The following is a 14,280-nucleotide window of genomic DNA, read 5'->3' as shown; positions in this document are numbered from 1 at the left end:
CAAGCTCTGCAAAAGCCAGAGGCTACAGGCAGATTATTGAAATGGGCGGTCAAACTTGGTCAGTTTGATATCTCTTATTTGCTATGAGCAGCGATTAAAGGGCAAGCCTTGGCTGACTTCATTGCAAAGTTCACTGAACTTCCAGATAACGAGCAGCCCGAACAGCCTGAGTCTCAAAACCAAGCTCCTTCATGGAAGTTATTTACAAATGACTCCTCTAATGAGCATCACGCAGGGGCAGGTGTGATTCTGATTATGCCTGAGGAGCATCAATTTCACTGCGCAATCAGGTTTGAATTCATTGCTTCTAACAACGAGGCTGAGTATGAAGCATTGCTCACTGGGTTACGATTGGTCAAGGACATGAATATAAAGGTATTTGACATCTACAGTGACTCTCAGCTGGTAGTAAATCAAGTCATGGGAGAATACCAGGCCCGGGGTTTAAAGATGGTTTCTTATTTAAACAAAGCAAAGGATCTATTAGCGCAGTTTGACAAGTACAACCTTCAACAAGTACCTCGCCACCAGAATTCAAACGTTGATGCTTTGGCCAAGTTAGCAAGTGCGAATGATGCTGATACTCTGAACATAGTGCTAGTTGAATTACTATCTGTGCCAAGCATCCGAGCAGAAGAGACCATTCTGGTGATCCAGGTGGCGGATACATGGATGGCACCATACATAGAGTATCTGACGCAAGGCATGTTACCAACGGACAGAAACAATGCCAGGACCCTTCAGCGACAGGCTGCTAGGTATATCTTGGTCGATGGAATTTTGTACCGAAGGGGATACTCAATGCCACTCCTCAGATGTATTTCGAAAGAGAAGGACAAGGAATTGATGAAAGAGGCACACGAAGGCTTTTGTGGGGACCATGCTGGGCGGCAAAGCCTATCAAAAAAGATCCTGAGGCAAGGGTATTTCTGGCCAACAATGAATGAAGACTCGATGGAATTTGTACGGAGGTGCGACAAGTGCCAGAGGTTCTCCAAAATCCCACGAGCAGCCCCTAATGAGCTGAAACAGATGCAAAGTCCGTGGCCGTTTGCAGTGTGGGGTATAGATTTAATCGGAACTCTGCCCACTGGAAAGGGCAGCGTCAAGTATGTTGTGGTTGTCGTCGATTACTTCACTAAATGGGCCGACACCGAGCTACTCACAACCATAACGACCAAGAAGGTGTTGGATTTTGTGGTAAAAAACATCGTATGTCGCTATGGATTGCCAAGGAAAATCGTCTCAAATAACGACACGCAGTTTGATAGTGATTTATTCATGGATTTTTGCAAACAGCATGGGATTATCAAGAGCTTTTCTTCAGCCGCTCAACCCCAAGCAAATGGACAAGTCGAAGCAGTCAATAAAATTCTAAAGGAGACTATGAAGAAATGGCTAGAAGAAGCTAAGGGGGCATGGCTAGAGCAATTGCCTGAAGTCCTTTGGTCGTACAGAACTTCCCACCGAACAAAAACATGCCATACTCCATTTTCACTGGCTTATGGGTATGAGGCTATGTTGCTTGTTGAGTTAAATCCGCCGTCACATCGAAGAATAACGTACGATCAAGGCTCTAAGAGCCAACTATTGATGGAATCCCTGGACTTGATCGATGAGAAGCGTGAGCAAGCCCAACTCTGAGTAGCTACTTACCAGCAAAAAGTCGCACGGTATTTCAATTCTAAAGTGTGTGAAAGGAAATTCAATGTCGAGGATCTAGTACTTCGAAGAGTTTTCCTAAACACCTGCGACCAGGCTGCTGGAGTACTCGGACCTAACTGGAAGGACCGTACCAGATTGAAGAAGTCCTCCATCTAGGCACCTATAAACTTGCTCTCTTAAATGGAGATCTCATTCCTCGATCACTATTGGAATGGGGAACACCTACGCAAGTACTATCAATAAACAATTTTTCTTAAAGAATTGGCTTATATTAATTTTATCAATAAACATTTTACATGACTAATCGCTTATAAGTGTAAGATCGTATTGATCATCGTACAGACATGTTTTGTCCATTTATTACGAGAAATATAAGGGACTGTGCGCAGCCAGTCATTCTTGCCAATTATTGTATTTATTACAAGTATTTGCTCATTACGTGTGTTGTTTTGTTGTATTTTCATTTTAATTCCTTTGCTCCGAGCATTAATGTTCGAACAAGTTTTGGTCAAGGCAAGTGACTAAGGGCCTAAAGCTCCTCAATCACTTGGGGGCATATAAGACATCTAGTAAGCAAAGCATATCGAAAGGTATGTAAACACACGAGAAAAATAAGTGAAAGCATGCTAGGCTACTTAGAGTATTTTTAAAAATTGTGTTATTTTGTTAAATTAAACCAAAGTACTATGCTAGGTTCAGTCATGCGAACAGATGTTATGATAAAATGCAAATATTATAATATCAAGAAACATTCCTTTACACCGCGAGCAGTAACTGCTCAGATGTGATTGTTTGACACAAGGAAAAAGTAGCTGCCCGCGCAACAATCAAAATTATATTGTCTCTACATCACGACCCGTAGGTTGTGTATTTAAAAGATAAAAGAATAAAAGAAAAATAGCAGACTACGAGGCATGAGGATCTTGAGGGGTGTCCTAGTCGACGATATTCGTAACTTCATTGTCCGCCCCTTCCACGCCAGTGGCCAAGGATATTTCAGGCGAGGTAGGTATCTTTGCTCTCTCGTCTTCCGCCAGGCGAGCAATGCAGTGGGCTATCTCATTCTGCTTTATGCGCTCAGGAAGATAGCTGAAGTTGGCCTCCTAGTTGTGTTTCTAGAAGTCATAGAAACACTTAACCGTGGCATTCTTGTATCTCTCCAGATTACTGGCGTTGGCTTTCTCAAGTTCCTGGATCCAACCTTCGAGCATTGCAGCCTCTTGTCTGCTCGCAAATAGGTCTTCCTTGAGCTTTTTAGTCTCGCAGTAGTTGATGCGGTTAGACTCCTTATACTGGTCTCTTGACTCGATGGCCTTTTCTAGAGCAGTCTGCTTCCCCCTTAACTCCCCAGCCAGCTTACTTTTCTCCTTGAGCAATGTTGCGTTTGTCTTCTGAGCCACCTCAAGCAGCTCGGCATATTTTGGTTCGATAGCCTTGATCTCCTCAGTGTACTGTCGCTCGGAGTCAACCCGCAATAACAGTTAGCATTGCCTGCGATTAGAACAAAAGTTAAACTAACTATAATATATAAGAGGATTAAGTCTATACAGAAAAAGACAACTTATCCTTGCGGGATCGTTTAGTGTGCGGGTTAAAATTTGGTCGATGTCCATCGACTCTGTCCCAGCCATCGCTTCTCGGCAACGCTCGTGCCTCAGAATTTTTGCCATCCTGTCCTTGGAAGATCTTAGGGCGCAGCTCGATATGTCACCCCTATGGAAGCAGGGGCAGTTTGCTAAGTCTGGTGGGTTGGAGCCGGTGGGGAAGGGGTCGACCCGACCGGAGCAGGCGGAGTTTGCTGCTCAAGGGGAGAGGGAGGTGGTGTTGCATTTTTTGAAGGTCCATCTGCCGGAGGGTCTGCAATACGGGTTTTCTTGGCCGGAGGCGCTTTATTGCTTTCCCTGTGATGCCGCTTGCTCGCTTTCTTCTTGCTCATAGAAGCTTCAGGAGCTTCGGGTGCACTGTACATATCGAACACATTTTCAGATTCCATGTCTGCAAAGAGGCAAGTACACGAACAGTGAGATAGTACAAACAACTGAGTGTGCTATGTCAGGAAAATAAACGAACAAAATTGTAAGTAAAATACCCGAGGTATCATTACTGGTCGCTACATTATATACTCTACTAGTGTTACACTCACTCTCTGGCATGAAGAAGTCTGAATCTAAATTGGGGGTGTACTTAAAGTTACCGTCCTAGTCAAATAAGTGACAGGGAATTGGCAAACTATCTAAGAGCGAGAGATCAGTACCGTTCTCATCCGAAGTTTCATCAATAGGCTCGAGGGGTTCAGTGGCTTTCTTTTTTCCCTTTCTGCTATAAAGGAATAGAGTGCAGAAAGCATTCTATATCCGTTAGGGGTTATTTGAAAAGGAGCGACCCCGAAATAGTTGGCCACTCCTTGGAAGAAAGGATGGAGAGGCAGGATCGCTCCTGCCTCGATGTGGTACCTCGACCAGGCGCGGAACGCACCTCCAGGCAAATTCGCCCGTTGGTCTCTGGTGGGTTGGACTAGGGTCACCCTAGGAAGTCCATATTTTTTAATGTAATTTGCAATCATCCTAACCGTTACTCGACTAGGAGGGGCAACGTACCATTCAGCATCTGGTTGAACGACGTTTCGAAGTTGGGCTTGAATCTGGATGCCAGGGTCGGGGATACTTCTTTCTTGACCACTGGTCAAGGGAATTTCAGCCTGAGGAGTAGGCTGATTTGAAGGATTGGAAGGTTTCTTTTTCTGGGCTTTAAACTTTACCCGACCCATATGTTGACGTGGGGACAATGAAATGGTTGGGGTAGCTCGAGAAAAAGGAATTTCTGGTATCAACAGCGATGGTTGCTCCTTTTCCTCTAGCAATTGGGCTAGCAAGTCATCGTCGATAGGCCTCTCACCTCCCCACGGATCTTGCATGAAAATTTTGCGAACAGAAAAAGGGGGAGATGAGAAGTTAAAGCCTAAAATCTTGTGTTGAGAGTTGGAATAACGTTGTTGGCATATAAAAGTCAAACTTTTATACAACCAGCAGCATTCTAGCAAAAACACTGAGTTTCTTACGAGCAGTTTGAGAAACGGATTAAAAAGCGGAAGTAAAAAGTTTTTTAGAGAAAACTTTTTCAACTTCGAGATGGCGGGAAAAACTTAGTTTTTCAACTAGCTTAAAAATTGAATTTTTACTTCGATTTTACGCCCTAATTCTACAATTTCGACTACCAAACTGACTCCTAACTCCTATGAAACGTTATTTCACTACCCTATCAAGCATCGATCAAAATGCCCATTTACCCCAAGCCAGTTTTGGTCAAGAACAGCCAAGAACTCAGATATGAAATAAATAAAAAATGATTTTGCATGGCAACTCAAATGACTAAAAGGTTTGTAAAACTTACTTGGATGAAAGGTGGAGAATAAACACGAAAGCTTTAAGCGTCTGAATGAAAATTCCCCAGATCAGCAGTAGGAGCTTCTGGGATATTATTGGCTCTAATATTCGAAGTTCTTCAGAAGTTCTTGAAGAAGAGAAGGCGAGTAAAAAGTAAAAAGTAAAAATGTGATCTTGAGGTATTATTTATAGTGATTGTGATACCATAAATGAAGTAATCATGAAGTTACTTTTTTAAAAGTATAGGGAAGTGTAATAGCCGTCAAACAAGTATTTGGGAAACTGAAAAGACTTGATTAGACATGATTAGTTACCTTTTTCGAGAAGGCACGGGCGGCTCTAACAGATTTGATGGGGTATGTGAAGGGTTAGTTTCTTAAGTTTACTTTATGCTGGTCGCAGTAAAGTAAACTTGGGGGGCAAATGTTTATCCAAAAACGAATGTTGATGACGTGGCAAGGATTTCTCACACGTGGTTGACCCGTGGCAAAGTCAGAATAAGGCGGAGCTGTTCGATTATCGACCAACCTCACAATGCTTTGTCAAGACTGACAATTTGATACGACCAGGCTGGTCATACGATTCGATTTATTTCCTTAAAAGAGTATAATCTTGTAATAATTGCATTGATTATTTCCTATTTATTGCCTTGATACACGAATATTAAGGATAATTAAGGTCCATTGGCCCATATAACCCCCCTTGAGCCTATAAATATGCATGAAATAGCTCAAGGAGGGGACTTTTGTTTTTCTAATCTTTTTCCTGAGTACAGAGAGAGAGAGTATCTAGTGCGATTTTCCATCGTCTTGTTGTGATTCTCCCAAGTTTTGTGAAACTCAAGAACCCTTGTTCTTTGATCATGTCATTGGGATTCAATAATAATAATAGTGCTAAGTGGACATAGGTCATTACCATTCATTGGGGCCGAACCACTATAAATCGTCTGTGTTTATTCCTTACCATTAGATTAAATTCTTAATTGTCATCTCATTATTTGTCGTATTTTTTACTCCGTGTCGTTGGCCAAATCGAGGGTCAACAGATTAGTAAATATTATAATATCATTTGGTAACAATAATTAAATTTAGTTTTACAAACTAAATTAAAAAATATTGATTATGTGAAAAACACACTTTTCAAAAATAGTGAGTGGAAGAGGGAGTTATGACAATAAGTTCCATGGTCTTCATTATTGGTTGAACACCGAGAGACATAGGAAGGACCTCGTGTCTCCTCCTTTTGCGGCCTCCCTAAGGAAAGGCTTCCAAATATGTTTATTTTATCTCAAGGTTGACTTCTCTTATGAAAATATAATTAGTGATGTATTTCAAGTTTGACCGATCCTAAGGCACACTCTTGAGTTAAGTCATTGATAAAAAATAATGGGTTACACTCCAAAGGTGTATCTAGGCTTTCCAGCACAACTAGTGCATCTTGACCAAACTAGTGGTGGTTCATAAGTCAAAAGAGAAAAATGCATTTTTAAGTTTTCACTTATGAAATTGAGATTTGTCTGAAAATTAATTTGGAGTTAGTCTGACCTACCCCAAGGCGGTCCATTATTTTTTAAATTAATTTATCGTGGATTAGTATATATTTTTATGTGTTTTCATATGTTGCATTCATGCATCATATTTACTTTTCCAAATAAAATCTGATATTTATTATGTCTTAATTCATTATATTTTATTCATTTATTTCTAGCAACAATGGTTAATTCTTCTAATCCTAATCATGCACTTGAAAACTTGAGAAATCAAACATACACATAATTCTGAGTGAGCTAAAAGAGTATGATGCAATCATTGATATGCCTCCAGATGAGCCATCAACTTTATCTGATTATGATAGTCATAAAGAATATGCGGATTGGATGAGATGTGATTATTTGGCTCATCATTGCATACTAAAGACTATGCCTGACGATATTAAATCGAGATATGTGAACCTTAGATCTACATACGAGATATGGGAAATGATCAAAAGAGATTCTTTTGATCACTTAAGACTTTTGCAAGAATAAAGGGTAAATATGATTTTCTCATCTCCTTTTAATATATTTGAATAGTTTATTCAAATTTTTTATGCCACCATATTTTTGTCTTGTTTTCAGGAACGCATTATTCAAGAAAAGAAAAGAATGTGAAAGAAAAACAAGAAAATGATTGCAGATTGGTAGATCAAGAGATAGCTAACATGAAAATTAGTTTTTTCTTTTTCAACTTTGTATAAAGTCTTTTTTCTTTAAATTAGTTCTAGAATTCTTTCTAGAAACTATGTTTTTAGATTCCATTTTCAATTGACATGGAAAAACAAGAAAATGATTGCAGATTGGTAGATCAAGAGATAACTGACATTGAAATTAGTTTTTTCATTTTCAACTTTGTATTAAGTCTTTTTTCTTTGAAGTAGTTCTAGAATTCATTCTAGAAACTATGTTTTTAGATTTCTTTATTTGATGAATGAAACAGTTTAATATTTCTTTTAAATAATAAATTCAGTTGCTATTTTTTAAATATACTTGTTCCACCTATTTCATCAATAAGTACAAATGATAATTATGAATTATTCATTACTGTGCAAATCATAGATTTAATAAGACATCTTATTCCAACCACAATTAAGTGAAACATATATGTGAGTTATTTTTTGAGATTAGATTGTAATTAATTAGACACATAAAAAAACAAATAAAAGACAGTATCTTATTGTAACTATTCAATGATTCTCTCCATGTTTATATAGTCTGTTAATTAAAGTTAACCAAAAGACCCTTCTCTAATAAATACTCAAAAATTGCATAATCGTTAAGCTAATACATAGAGATGTATGTTGAACCTTTTAATGTTCAAAGCTAAAAGAGATAATAAATAGTATGTAACACCCTAAATTCTAGCTTTAATTGTAGAAATAAATATGTTGAAAAATAAACGTAATAAATCGTAAAAAGTGGTTCCTTCTTTATTGATAATTTAAAATAAACATAACCGTGGTTTAAGAAAAATAAATAATAGTCTTTACAATAAAATAAAAATAAAACTAGGCAACATTTAATCATAAAGTTCATAATTTCCCAAGAAAATAAAATGAAGCTATACGGCTCCCATATATTCACACCAGTCTCGCTATTGGAAATCTGCTTGCCACCGGTCATCTAGGGTTACCTTAATCTGAAAAAAAAATAAAGAATAGAAAGGAATGAGCTTCTAAGTCCAGTAACGAAAATAAACAACAAATCATGCATAAATCAATTATAATGTCATAACGAACAAATACACATGAAATACTAGAATCATAATAGAATTCAAAGTCAAAATCTATCCTATATCACCGTCATTCCAAATATCACACATAGATCTATATCATAAATTATATCCTGCAATCATAACATTAGTCATAAACACAAAAATAACAAATCAAGACAACCTAAGAAACAAATAAGAGTCAGTTATATAATCATATAATGAAAAATATCATAAATTTCACAAGCGTCATAACAGAACTTATTTATACTAATTATACAACATCATAAAACCCTAGGTCATAACATAACCAAAGTCATAATCATAAATCATAATCTAAATCATAGTTCATAGTCATAAGTCATAGGTCATAAGTCATAATAACAACCATAAGTCATAGGTCAAAGGTCATAAGCATAGGTCATAAGTCATAATAACAAGACATATATAATAAAAAGATAAGAGCTTATACAAGGGTGGAAATTAAGCCCCGGACATAAGTCTGTCATACAAGTCTGGCAACCGAGCCTACCAGACATCAACTTAGGTTTGTCATACAAGTTTGGCAACTGAGCCTACCGGACATAAGTCCGTCATACATCATTGGACACCTTAGGTCAAACCACACTTACCCCTTTATTGTACCTGAAATGTTAGGTCATACAAAACATAAGCTAGGTCATAAACTAAACTACCTAATTTTCCTTACCTTGAGTGTGGTGCACATAAACTATAAGTGCGTCCTTTATATGCTAATCTCGCTTAAAACCCCAGTTCATAAACATAATACCATTATTAAAACATAAACCAATAGATCTAAAACTCAAACACAATCGAAACTTAACTATACCTCAACCTTGATCTTGAAGAAAAACCCTAGATCCTTAAATGCTTTCTTGTAGGGTTTTGACAATAAGAAAGATAGCCTTGGTCGTGTGGCCTCTTTGGGTACTAGGGTTTCAAAGATATACAAAGGTGATGGTAATTATGATTTCAGCCTTTTGGTTTGTGTTTTGATGGTGGTGCACGAAAACAATAAGGAGAGAGAGAGAGAGAGTGTGTGCGTGAAGGTCTCAAGAGGAGAAAGAGTGAATGAAAAAAATGAGAAGGAATAAGCTCTATTTATAGGCTCTCAAAAATCATAATTTCATTCTAACTATAATCCAAACTTCAAATTTAAATAAAATAGAATCCTAACTTATATAGAAAATATCTCTACATTATCATATTAATAGTTTTATTAAATAATTTAGGAATAATCTAACATCAAACTACATGGAAAAATATCCCAACCTCTATCTACCTACATCTCGTAACTCTAGACTCCCCTATAGTAAAATAACCATAACTGAAACTGTAGGAGTACAATTTAGACAACCTATATATCGTTGGAAAGCTAATTTAATCATCTACACCTTTTTAGAAATACTATTTTTCTAAAATCATAACAGAACTAGGTCAAAAACAAGTTCGAAGTTATAGTACCCTAAAGTTACGAAAACTTTATTTAATTATCTAAATAACAACCTAATCCACAAATATCCTAACTAACCATAAAATAACAAACTCTAATTCTCTAGGTTAATTTCAAATTTACTAACACTACTACAAAAAAGACTTTTTAGGACTCGCGGGGCACGAGTGCTCTATTTGAGAGCCCTAAAAACTGAGGTTTTTTAGGACTCGCAACGGAAGTCCTCAAAAATCCGGTTGAATGCCTTTAAGTAAGTTTTTAGGACTCGCGTTGTGAGTCCTAAAAGATGCGGGTCCTAAAAAATCCTGTTGAGTGCCTTTGAGTAAGTTTTTAGGACTCGCAATGTGTGTCCTAAAAGATCTCGTTGAGTGTCTTTAAATTAAGATTTTAGGACTCGCTTTGCACGCCCTAAAAAGTAAATTGTTTTTTTTTTTTTTAAATGCACCTACAATTTTCATTTTGATTTAAAAAAATATATCCCTTTGAGTGTCCAAAATGTATTATATATGTTAAAATTCTAAAATTTCAAAAGAAAATACTTAAAAAATGCAAAAAAAAATTAAGAGAAATTTAAATTTCTCAACATGTATTATAAACGAAAACTCGATTCAATATAAAATAGAATAAATTCCTACTTATTTGTACAATAAAAAAGAGCATATATAACTCAATGGACTAAATTAATCAATAACTATCAACCTTTCTCTCAATCTCTTTCTTTGAATGAACACTTCTTGTCCACTTTAAACATTGGAATAATCAACTATGGTAGCATCATGACATTTTTTTTGTTATACATTTCCCAATGAACTCTTTGCAACCCTGCATAAAAAAATTAGATCAATATCATACATAATAAAGATGAGTAAAGAGTGAAACACAACAAAAATATCTAAAATCCTTGTTGTCTTACCATTGCATCATATGAAAAACCAATCTAAATTCTAGTACAATAATACTAATGGCAGCCAATCAAAACAAGACCCAAGAACAAGAACCATTCTTAAGTTGCACTCTCAAGAACGAAACAAGCATTCATAAACCCAACGCATAAACTAAACTGGTTCCACTATATCAATTAAAGAGGACAACAATTATATCAATTAAAGAACACAAATTTAGTCAATTCCAAAAACTTGGCATATAAATAAGATAAATATATATATCTAATTTCTTAACTATTAGAAAGAAAAAAAATTCAATTCCTAAAAAGTATTTTTAACTAGCATGTTATTCTTTTTCAGTTCATTCTAAGAAATACTTGTAACTTGAAATGTTCAAGAAATACATGCATGATTAGAAATTAAATTACTTTTTAGTTCTATGAAAAAGCATTCATTCGCTATTTAATTTTAACAATATTAGTCCATTGATGCATTCACTAACAGCCACATCATCCTATAGAAGTATCACTCAGTAAATTTAACTATATTAGTCCATTGAGGCATTTTCACTAACACGTAGTTTGCATTCCATAAAAAGAACCCAATAAATACCTGAAAACAATTAAATCTACTAAGCAAGCTTAAGATTAGTAAGGTGAAAGAGTTCTTAAATCCATGAAAATAATTATCAGGACAACCAAACCCAGTACAGAGTTAAAATACACTTAGTTAAAGCCTAACTAATGCAGAAATGAAACCATAAGTAAAAGAAGCAAAAATTTGCCAATATATCATAACACTCATATTTATAGAATACAACCATGAGCCCAGAAATCAGAAATGAGATAACAAATACCAAAAATCAGTAAGAGATAATAAGAACACAGTAGTAACAACAATAGTCATGCATCATATTGCAATTAAGTATAAAAGACACCATTATCCACAGTTGGTGATGATTAATTTGAACAAGATTAACTAAAATCTTAATACTTTAAATGTGTGTATAAACTTTAAATTTTGCTCCACAAAGCAAAGCATATTATTTTAAAACAACTATGACATCAAAACCACCACAAGCCAAAATGAACAAAATACATATATACATTTACCTATTAATAAATAAAAGCAAGGTCAGATTAAATAAAATACCTAAGACTATAATAATTACAAAAATAAAAGTAAGTGAAATGCAATATCAGTAAGATCACTAATTTATAAACTACACTCCAAAACGACTCAACAATTTATAAAAGTAAGTGAAATGCAATTAAGTAAGACAGACAAATAGAGTATTGACAAGATAAGACTTCACTAAATTTTGACTTGCAAATACAAATATTCTATGATTGTTTTATATTATACCATTGGACAGAAACCATAAACCTCTAAAAGCCAACTCAGATTTGGGTTAGCAAAAATCAAACAAAGGATAAAAATAAGGATGAGGGGTTCAATTAACAAAATCAAACTACATATCCCTTAACTTACTAGCCTAACAAACTATCACAATCAACACAAACAATTCAAACAAATCAAACAACAAACAGGTTTTCATACACATATCACCGTAGCACACAAAATTCTCATAATCTACTTCACTAAGACATGCAAGTTTTCAACCTTCCGTTATCACCGCAACACACATAATTCTCAGAATCTACTTCACTACGGATGAATATCTAATATATCACCGCAACACCCATAATTCTCAGAACCTACTTCACTACGGATGAATATCTAAGATATCAAAAATCCACTAAAGTTATACAATTTATATTCAAAATTGTGAAAGATTTAAAAATAAGAAAAATCAAATACAACATACCTCTTGCAAGCCAAATACTGACATAATTAAACAATATTGTTTAATAATTACGGGTACATAGAAGAATTTAAATAAAAAAAATGTATACATACGATAATTTATTGCATAAACTAATTAAATCAACAATCATGACATACTAAATGTTTACTTTTAACAAAATAGAAACATGTATTGTTTATAAAACCTTTTGTGTTATTCTTTTCTGAAAATAAATATGATTATTGAGTTAAATATTGATTTACGTTGTTTCTGTAAAAATTATACATATTTATTTATTGTTTAACAACCGATTGCACACAAAAATCAATGAGTAAGTGAAATGATATAAATCCCTTTGTTTATTTTTTTCTAGAAAACATTTGGTTATTGGTTCAATTATTGATTTTACCTAAGCAAACGTGTTTTTAATGATACAAAATTAATTACATTAAAAAATTTAAACAACAATACTACTGAGTAGTGACATTACAAATGTATATTTTATTAAATATACTATATTCATATAAACATATACATATTTAGAGCAATGAGATATATTTAAAGGAGGAGATTAGGATCCTAACCTGAGCTAAAGTTGGAAGTACTAACCTTCCCGTCTGTTCAAGAAAACCAGCACAGTCTCCGAGTGCAAACACATCTACCGCAGAAGGCACCCTCAACCATACTTCCACACCAATCCTTTAAGACTCAATATGCATTAATGAGTTAGTAACATTCTTATTAACATATTACATGTAACCAGAAGTGAAAGTGAAAGAATGTATAGTAACAAGAGGATTTATGGTACATATTATTAGGACCTTCCACTAGGGGAGTTGGGAAGATGAAGTGATTTCACAAAGTCTGATGGTCCAACCCCTGTTGACCACACCAAAAGGCCATACGGAACCATTGTAATTGCAGTGAAAATTTAAGAAACGAAACCAAATCAGAGAAAATTTAAATAAATAAATAAATAAAAAATGACAATTAAATATTTATCTGTTCATGTGTAGGGTATATGAACCATTGCAATTGCATAGAGAGAAAGAGAAAGATTGAACCATTGTAGGGTATATTTATCATAATTTATCACCATCTGTTGTGAAAAAGGTTGGACCTCGTAGGAACTTGTCGTTTCCGGGACTCGAAATCTCTGGGTCGACTGCCGAAGGGACCAGTAGCAGCACTAACCGGCTGGGGTTAAAAAACTTGATGGCTTGGGCTCGAATAGCTTAGCTTGGATTAGTACTAAAAAGACATACTCTTATAAAATGCCTGGGCCCTGCTCCATCGAGCCTAGCCTGCGCCCCTTGCCGCCGTACAGCCCGACCCCGAACCCCTGCCTCCGTCGACCACCATCCCCCGAGCCTCTGCCACTGTACAACCTTCTCCTTTTCTTCTTGTGGTTTTGTGCTGCTGAGAAAAAATAATGAAACCTGGGATTGTGTCTATTATGATAAGTTATTTGGGTCAAGGGAAAAAATAAAATTGGGACACCTATGTAAATATTTTTATATTCATTAGTTGTTCAATAAGATGTGTTGGTATAGTGTTAAAAAGTACTTAAGTTGATTTGGAGAGTGGTGGTTCAAAACTGGCTAACTCCATTATATATATATATATTTTTTAAAATTAAAATTGCAAATATTATATGTGTACTATTTAATATTATTAAAAAGTTCGAAAAATTATATAATTTTTTTTAACTAAGACTTTAGTATTACAGTTTTGTAATTAATATGTTTTTATAAAATTAAATTAAAGTATTGTTACTCTTAATATTATAATTAATTTAAAATTTGATATAAAAATTATTATA

The 14,280-nt window shown here is 35.1% G+C and overlaps 1 protein-coding gene across 4 annotated transcripts; it reads right to left on the bottom strand.

Annotated features, from left to right (window-relative positions):
• Window positions 1-10,332: 10,332 nt before the first annotated feature.
• On the bottom strand, window positions 10,333-13,866 carry LOC133801842 (internal alternative NAD(P)H-ubiquinone oxidoreductase A2, mitochondrial-like). 4 transcript variants are annotated; one of them, XR_009877017.1, is made up of 3 exons: window positions 13,267-13,866; window positions 13,043-13,157; window positions 10,333-10,589 (listed from the first exon to the last, which is right to left on the bottom strand). XR_009877017.1 is itself a non-coding variant. In XM_062240076.1 (3 exons), exons 1-3 carry the CDS (start codon window positions 13,369-13,371, stop codon window positions 10,542-10,544), a joined length of 255 nt encoding a protein of 84 aa, XP_062096060.1. In that variant the 5' UTR covers window positions 13,372-13,866; the 3' UTR covers window positions 10,333-10,541. The 4 variants fall into 4 exon arrangements, 1 of the variants encoding a protein (XP_062096060.1); XR_009877019.1 differs by having other exon boundaries at window positions 13,068-13,157; XM_062240076.1 differs by having other exon boundaries at window positions 13,280-13,866.
• Window positions 13,867-14,280: the final 414 nt, after the last annotated feature.

Source organism: Humulus lupulus, chromosome 9 (genome assembly GCF_963169125.1).
Source record: "Humulus lupulus chromosome 9, drHumLupu1.1, whole genome shotgun sequence".
Lineage (NCBI taxonomy): Eukaryota > Viridiplantae > Streptophyta > Magnoliopsida > Rosales > Cannabaceae > Humulus > Humulus lupulus.
Note: the sequence above shows the minus strand (reverse complement) of the source record. Positions and strands in the feature narration are given on the sequence as shown.

Bases quoted from the DNA above. Each gene is read 5' to 3' on its own strand.
- LOC133801842 (XM_062240076.1), bottom strand. From the start codon at position 13,371: ATGGTTCCGTATGGCCTTTTGGTGTGGTCAACAGGGGTTGGACCATCA. The intron at 13,158-13,279 runs GTCCTAATAATA...TGAGTCTTAAAG, and splicing joins CCCAACTCCCCTAGTGGAAG to GATTGGTGTGGAAGTATGGT. The intron at 10,590-13,042 runs GTTAGGATCCTA...TTTTTTATGCAG, and splicing joins TACTTCCAACTTTAGCTCAG to GGTTGCAAAGAGTTCATTGG.